General features: G+C 36.2%; 1 protein-coding gene across 1 annotated transcript; it reads right to left on the bottom strand.

Annotated features, from left to right (window-relative positions):
• Positions 1 to 868: 868 nt before the first annotated feature.
• Positions 869 to 7,399, bottom strand: wu:fc46h12 (uncharacterized protein LOC568958 homolog). The gene is made up of 5 exons (XM_041992851.1): positions 7,186 to 7,399; positions 5,579 to 5,687; positions 5,291 to 5,401; positions 1,820 to 1,898; positions 869 to 1,730 (listed from the first exon to the last, which is right to left on the bottom strand). Exons 1-5 carry the CDS (start codon positions 7,386 to 7,388, stop codon positions 1,639 to 1,641), a joined length of 594 nt encoding a protein of 197 aa, XP_041848785.1. The 5' UTR covers positions 7,389 to 7,399; the 3' UTR covers positions 869 to 1,638.
• Between the last annotated feature and the right edge of the window lie 242 nt (positions 7,400 to 7,641).

Below are 7,641 nucleotides of genomic sequence, written 5' to 3'. Positions count from 1 at the left end.
GTTCAGTAGATCGTAAAACTTCTGATGAGAATTTACTGATAATGTCAAAGTAAAAAAACAAGAACAAAAGGACTTAGTTTCTTTTTTAATGGTACACAAGCCATTCTGAACCAAGATCCATGATAAACTTTAAAACGCAGCGTTCTCCTAAATGGTTTTGTTTTTGTTTTTCTATTTTGGTTTATTTTTTATTTTTTCATTCATTCATTGATTTATTTTGCAATTGCACTGGTTTTAGGCTGTAAGACAGCAACTCACTGGCCACTTGAGGTCCACCTTGCTAGTACCAGTTTGGACCCCTTTTTTCCTCCAGAACTGCCTTTGTTCTTGGTGTCAGAGATTGAACAAGGTGGTGGAAACCTTCCTCAGAGGTTTTCTCCACATTGACATGACAGCATCACACAGTTGCTGCAGGTTTGTCGGCTGCATCCATGATGAGAATCTCCCGTTCCACCACATCCCAAAGCTGCTCTACTGGACTGAGATCTGGTGGCTGTGGAGGCCGTTGGAGTCCAGTAAACTCATTGTACATTGAGCTGCAGTGCCATCTCTAGGGTTTCTCTGTAAACCCTATGACACTGCAGCTCAATGGAAAGAGTAAACGTCAGTCTCCCAAAGTCTCCAATATCACCAGAAAGTCTTTAGCTTTGTTGCTAGTCGCTATTTAGAAAGTAGGGTCTGAAAACTTGCTAAATATAGCGCCCAAGCCCTTACGGTTAGTATACGACAAGCGTCCCATGTTGTTAATTAATCGTAATTAATTTGTTATATCCCCCACTCCTATTTCAATCATTTAGATTTATTTAAATTTATTTAAAAATTTTAATATTCTAATAGTTTTAAATGTTATGTGCACATTGTAGCACTTTGTTTAACTTTGTTATTTTTAAAGTACATTAGAAATAAAGTTGCAGCTGCAGAAACTTTACATATTTAGTGTCATCCTACACATGATAGCAAAGAAAAATATTATCATCTCTTGGCTGAAACCACAACCCTCCCAGTATCATGAAATGGTTTTTATTATGGAACAAACTACAGCTGAAACTAGGAACGTTTGAGAAAAGATGGAAATTAATAACACATATAACAGACCTCTAGACCTCGTGAGTGATTTGTCCGTTTTTGTTCTTTTTTTTACCTCCTTCCACCCTGGATCAGCAGGTTCAGCAAATATGTATTATGGGCGCGGTGTGTGATGGTTGCATGTGTATGTATCATATGTGCATTATATTTTGTATATATGTGTGTGTGTATGTATATGTGTATGCATATGTAAGTACATTATGTACACACATCTGTCAGATTGGAGTAAACTAAAATGAGACATGCATAAATTAATGTACAACTGTGTGTAATTTTTCAGTGTTCAGCTAACAAAAACCTTTTAAAATACTCATTAACTCGTATCTTGTACAACTTTAGACATTTTGGTTTGTTTGATGATAATTTTGTTCACCAGAAATACTGTGGTCTGACAAAAGTCACAAAAGTCCATCATGTTTTTATCTGAATACAAAGTTACTGTTTTTTTTTTGTTTTGTTTTTTTTACATAACAGAAATGATGATGATGAACAGGAACGAAGACTTTATAAAAACTCCTCTAGCGTGTAATCCTGATCTCCTCTCCTCTCCGCTTATGACAAGCTGCAGTTGGCAGAATCAAACCCAGGACAGATCCACTTGTTGCTGAACTGTTTGTACCCCTCAGTGTCAATCAGGCTACTTCCTGAAACAGAGAAAAGAAATCTCTCATCATTGATTAGATTATACTCTGTAAATATATTGAACATATTCAGTTTGTTTCTGATTATTTACCATCCATGAGGTTCTGCAGGCTGCAGAAGTTCGTGCTGTTGTCCGCTGGATCTGTGGACAACTCGGACACTGAATCCCCCTGTTCAGGAGAAACATCAGGAGGAGATGATTTTTCCAGACACACCAACATGGACACAGTTAGTCAGAAAGAAATGCTGTTGAAAAACATTGGAACTCAGATTTTCTACTTTAATCTTCCTTGAAGCGGTAAGAAAAGTGGAAATTTCCTCTGTGACACAACATCAGACACATGTTTTCTGCCAACTTTCACAGTTACACATTCAAATATGATATAGTTACTCAGCTTTCTACTACATCTGCTTTATTGTTCATTTTATAACCAAAAATTATGTTCACTTGTATAGATAAAAAGTAATGTAAAAAGTTTTTGCCACTCTTTGTTTTTTTCCTATTTTCCTGGTAAAACAGGAAACAGGTGCAGAGGTTCGCTGATAAATGTATAAACTGATTATTTATGGCTAAAACAGAGTTTTTTTCCTAACTCTAATTAACTTTGGGCTGAGCAGCTTTATTATTCAATACAATCTGAACCCTTTTAAATAAGCTTTCTGTCATTTCTTTAAGTAGTCTTCAGGATTCATCTTTCAGGCTTATTGAAAGACTTTCCAAAGTTCTATTTTGGATGTTTTCCAGCTTTTGTTTTGTATTTTGTCCATATGATCAAACACTGCTTCAGTAATGTTAACTTCCAGGCTCTGGGGAGGATTCATCCCTCCATCAGACCTGTTGTCACTGATTTTTTTCAGTCCAGTTCTGGTGTCATGTGGCATAGCTCATCCTTTTCTCCCTGTTCTCCTTCCTTAAGAAATGCTTCTTGACAGCCACCCTTCATGGAGACTGTTTCTGATGAGGCTTCGGCCAGCAGCAGATCGATCAGCTGAAGAGCCAGATGAATCAGGGGCAGAGCTAGAGGGGTGTCCACGGTGGGACTGGTCACCTCTGAAATCTGATGTGGCATCCCAGGATTGACATAGGATTGACGTAGGAAGTTTTAAACATCTTTTCAGACCAGCATGGATCAATATCACTACACCAGTTTAAAGTAAATTTTAAAGTAGTTTCCTAATCAATTATCTTATAAAAATATCTACATTTTGCTTCACATTTTAGAAGAATTTCTGTCCCTGTGCAACAACAGCTACTAATGTTATATAAAGATATTAACTTGATGTTAGCATAAAGCTACATAGCAGCGCTAATATAGTTATTTGGTTATTATATGGTGTGGAATGGTAGTTAAATATGAATAAACAGAAAGAGCCAATGCCTATAAACATTTATTGTAACTGACCTTCCCTTGAGTAAACGTCAGATGTCCAAGGGTCAGTTTACAATCTTTTTAAGGACATGTGCCATGTTTAGCCTTAAACCCAAACTGGTTATCAGTAAAAACAATATATTCATCTAATCTATCCAAAGTAATTGTCTTAAGTACTTTTGACAGAATACTAGCTAAAGCAATATGTTAGTAATTATCTGAACTCCCCTCTTTACCAGCATTATCCTTAATGACAGCACTGAATCTGGCAACAAGCCAGGAAACATAAAGCCAGTAAGACAGGTGGTAAGAAGAGGGGCTATGATCACAATGACATATTTAACATGTTAAGCAGAGATACGATCTGGTCCACTTACTTTATTATCAGCCAGCTTATTTATAGCTCGACACACTTCATTTGACAGAACCACCATTCTACCATCAACCTCAATGTTGCCCACCTCAAACAAATCACTGTTCACACAATTAAATAAATTACTACAACTCTGTCTCCAAAATTCAATTATATTATCTGATCCAGTAATTCCATCTATTGTTCATGGCGGAGACATTTAGCATTTACTAACAGCCCTCACCTCTTTCCAAATATTAAAAGCATTATTACTCAACAAGTTCTCAGCCATGAAACCTGCCCTCAAAGCTTCCTCATGGTTACAGATAAAACGAACAGCGTATTTATACTTTGCATTAGTGATCTTTTTATATCCAAACACAGACCCCTGTGTGGGTCTACTTGCTTCTCCTCATGACCTCACAACTGAACAAGCTTCAGCATGGCATTCAGCTACATACTTATTCCAACCAGGCTCCATACTTTATTCATACACTTAAAATGGGGCTTACCACCTTCATACAAAACACTAACAATACCCTCATGCAATGAACAGAGCCCCGTCTATGCTCTGCATACAGTTAACATACAGTTAACATCATTACACACACTACACATGATAACACGCATGCTAGAAGCAGTATTACTCTGAATAAAAGAACTGATAAAAGCTAGCCTATTCAAATATTCATCTTCATTCAGATGGCTTTCATAAAGTGTATACACATTTAGAATAATGAATTCTTTATTAACATACTTATATTGAATGGCTATAGACCAGTCAGGACTTGGCCTGATTTATTGATGAGTCAAGCCTCTTGTTTCAAAGAAAGTTATAATGGACTGAATTTAATTTACTTAAATCCTGTTTTGCTAAAAAAAAAAAAAAAAAAAAAAAAAAGTCTCCTATAAACATAAAATATAACAGCTCTCCAAAAGGTTGTCAACAACAAATTAACAAGCTGTATCCTCTGTGCTGTGACCCAAGATAGCTGAACTCATATATATATATATATATATATATATATATATAATTTTAAGCTTTGTGTTAATAAACTTGTTTTTAGGCAACTCTATTTGTTGTCCTGGTGCATGTAACAACCTGCGGTTCCCTTTATATTAACTGGGGTGAAATTGTCCATCTTACCCTCTAACTTGTTACGTCTTGCCACAAATCCAAGAAGGCAGATCAAGTATCAGGGACTAAAATAAACTTTATAACTTTCCAGAATTTTCTTGGGTTATTTCAATTTTCAGTTGTAGCGGACAGAAAAAAAAATTGTAAAATTAATTATACAATCCAAATTGGTATTATTAATTGGTAATAAATAAATTACATTCACCACTGCCAGTTCAGCAGGCAAAGAAAGAAGCCAACATTTCAATTATTTATCCTGTCAGTGTTATTACTATATTTCCCATGACCACTTTTCCGTCTCACATCCAGAGTCTGTAGATGGTGTAAAGAACAAGGCTGACTACAAGAAAAGAAAGGAGGTAAGGGAGAATATTGTTGATCAAAACCATTTAACCACCAAAACCAAATAAAGAAATATGAATGAACAATGTGTTGTGACAGGCTGATTAACAATTCAGTAGTTTCTAATACACTCTTCTAAAAATGGTCAAGTACAAAGACTGGACTGAAAATGAGTGGAAAAGCCAGTGTAAAAAGAAAAACTATTCCTAAGTACCACTTTAAAACCAGGCAAAAGTCTGACCTCTTGGAAGTAAAACATAAATAAATGAGGGCTGAGTCAAGACTTATAGAACAGTGAAATAAAGCTGGTTTAAATAAAGATGAATGTCAGTGTTTCTGATGAAGAGAAATCACACTTACAGTCACTCTGCAAATGGTGGACTGCTCGAAAAGAAACTGAAGGTTGTTCACGTTCTTGGTCCTCGGAGACGTATGTGCTGCTTTGATCAGATAAGGAGCTGAAGACACAAGCTGACAAACACAGTTTGAATTCAGTCAGGCATCTCTGTCAGTAATACAAGAAAACAAGGTTTCAATGAAATAAAACTTCAACAAAACAACTTGGTTGGCCATTCTAAAAACACAATAATCACAAAATTATTATAATAATTACATATGACATAAAGACATATGAATGATGCCTCTGACCTCATAGGAGCACTTCTCTCCTTCATGAGCACAGCTCTGGCTGATCTGCCAGGCCTGGATCTGGTTCACCAGCTTTTCACTCACATCTCCACATGAGATCCCAAACAACCTGGAACAATGTCAACAAAAGAAATAACTTTCCTGAGTGTAAAGAAACCCTCAAAGTTTTCTAAGACTCTCCACAGATGTGGGAGACTCAATTCTTATGAATGTCTCTTTTAAATGAATGATGGGAACCAAGTCACAGTTGCCAGCCATTCATTTGCGAGCCGTTCTTTTTTTATCTACAAATTATCCACACTACCGTCACGTGTCATGGGAGTCTGATGTCCCATGTGCTCCATTCACGTGACTGCATCAATCAGCAGAAGGTGTTGTTTGGAAACAAATACTGTAACTTCTATCCAAAGCGTTTACTAAACTTGTACTGATGTCGCTCAGGTTTATTCTATTTTATTTATCGTTTTCATGTATTTTTCCTGTATCTTTAAAATAATCTTGCATAGTAGATTTTACATAAATACATTGTATATTGTTTTATTTATTGTTCTTATATATTCTGAGTTCTTTGCATTACTAAAATGTTCTTGTGTAGATTGTTCTTGAGTAAAGTTGTTTGGCATGGAAGTCAAAGACGTAGCATGAATCAACGTTATTTTGTCAGGTGACAGAATCAAAGCTGCAGTTTAGAAAAGAGATGATGATGATGAGGGTGAGCTTTAGTACTCACAGTTGTGACTTGGTCTACATAATTAATCAATATCTATTAAAAGCGGCATATGTCACATAATATTGTACAGACTAAAAAAAGACTTTTCTTTGACACCGATTCTTGCAAAGAATGAACCATAATCATTTTAACACATTTTTTAATTAAAATGTGAATAATAATGTAAAATTAACTTTCCCCCTATCATCACAAATTCTATGGAATTGGAGAGAGTTAAAATGATCTCATACATTTTCATTTTCCAAATAAAAACAGCTATAATGATGATGATGTACTGCATTTTATCTTCTAGGTTTCATAAGTTGATGAATTTAAGTCGTAAGTAATAGAAACTACTTACTTGTCTGGACAATATTCATGTGAAACAAAGATGCCTGCATCTCATAAAATTACAGAAAGCATTAAACAGCATAATTCTATATGCAGTTTAACCACAAAACAAAAGTATATATCTTGTCATCAGTGGCTGAACAGAATAGTGTGAATTCTAAACTTCTGCTTGTTTAGATGTTGTAGCCAGTCAATTACATGATATTGTAAAGAAAAATTGATCATAAGAGCATCAAACCACTTTTATGTTCTTACCAATTAAACCTCTGGCCTTGGATAACAGGCAGGAGAAATCCCTCTGCACACATTTCTGCTTCTATAAGCAGCGTAAGTAACACAGATTTAATCCTGTTGCAGTGTGACAGCGTTCTGTCATGCAACCCAAACAAACAGCAAACAGAGCAACACCTGCGTATATTCACTCAAATATTCTTGCATTTGCTGCGTGAGCCTAAAACTGAATCCTTAAACCGACCAGCTCAAGAACAATGTTAGTTAAGCCTTTAAGTCATAACATTTACATCTTCGTAGTAAAGATCATGATTACCATTTGATTTTGCATTGAGCCGTGCGGTCTGCCAGAGAGATGCTGACGGTGAGCCCCACAATGAGAGCCCAAGTGAAGACGAGGAATTTCAGGTCCATCCTGAGGCTGCGTGTGAAGTCCAGGCTGCAGTGTGTGGTCAAGTGTTGTGGATGACTCCTATATGTCTGCTGGATCTGTCTCCAGGGCTTAAAAGAGCAGCCCATGGGTCATGTGGAAAACTGGAGGCGGTAGATTGATTAACATGGAGTGTAGCATGTGAGATGGAGGACATGACAAAGGAGCAACAGTCAGATGGAGGTAGGATCTAGGTCACTCTTAAATCCCTCTAACACAGACACAAAATAAAAACAGACAAAATCAGCCTGTCTAATAACATACAACACCTGAACTGCAATTAATTCCTGAAAAGTAATTAATTCTTAATTTGTCCACATTAGGTTGTGTTGTTCATGTTTA

Source organism: Melanotaenia boesemani, chromosome 8 (assembly GCF_017639745.1).
Source record: "Melanotaenia boesemani isolate fMelBoe1 chromosome 8, fMelBoe1.pri, whole genome shotgun sequence".
Classification (NCBI taxonomy): Eukaryota; Metazoa; Chordata; class Actinopteri; order Atheriniformes; family Melanotaeniidae; genus Melanotaenia; species Melanotaenia boesemani.
Note: the sequence above shows the minus strand (reverse complement) of the source record. Positions and strands in the feature narration are given on the sequence as shown.

Coding starts and splice junctions, on each gene's coding strand:
- wu:fc46h12 (XM_041992851.1), bottom strand. CDS start 7,388: ATGGGCTGCTCTTTTAAGCCCTGGAGACAGATCCAGCAGACATATAGG. Junction 5,688..7,185: donor GCTCAATGCAAAATCAAATG/GTAATCATGATC, acceptor ACATTGTTCCAG/GTTGTTTGGGATCTCATGTG. Junction 5,402..5,578: donor GAGAGAAGTGCTCCTATGAG/GTCAGAGGCATC, acceptor TGTGTTTGTCAG/CTTGTGTCTTCAGCTCCTTA.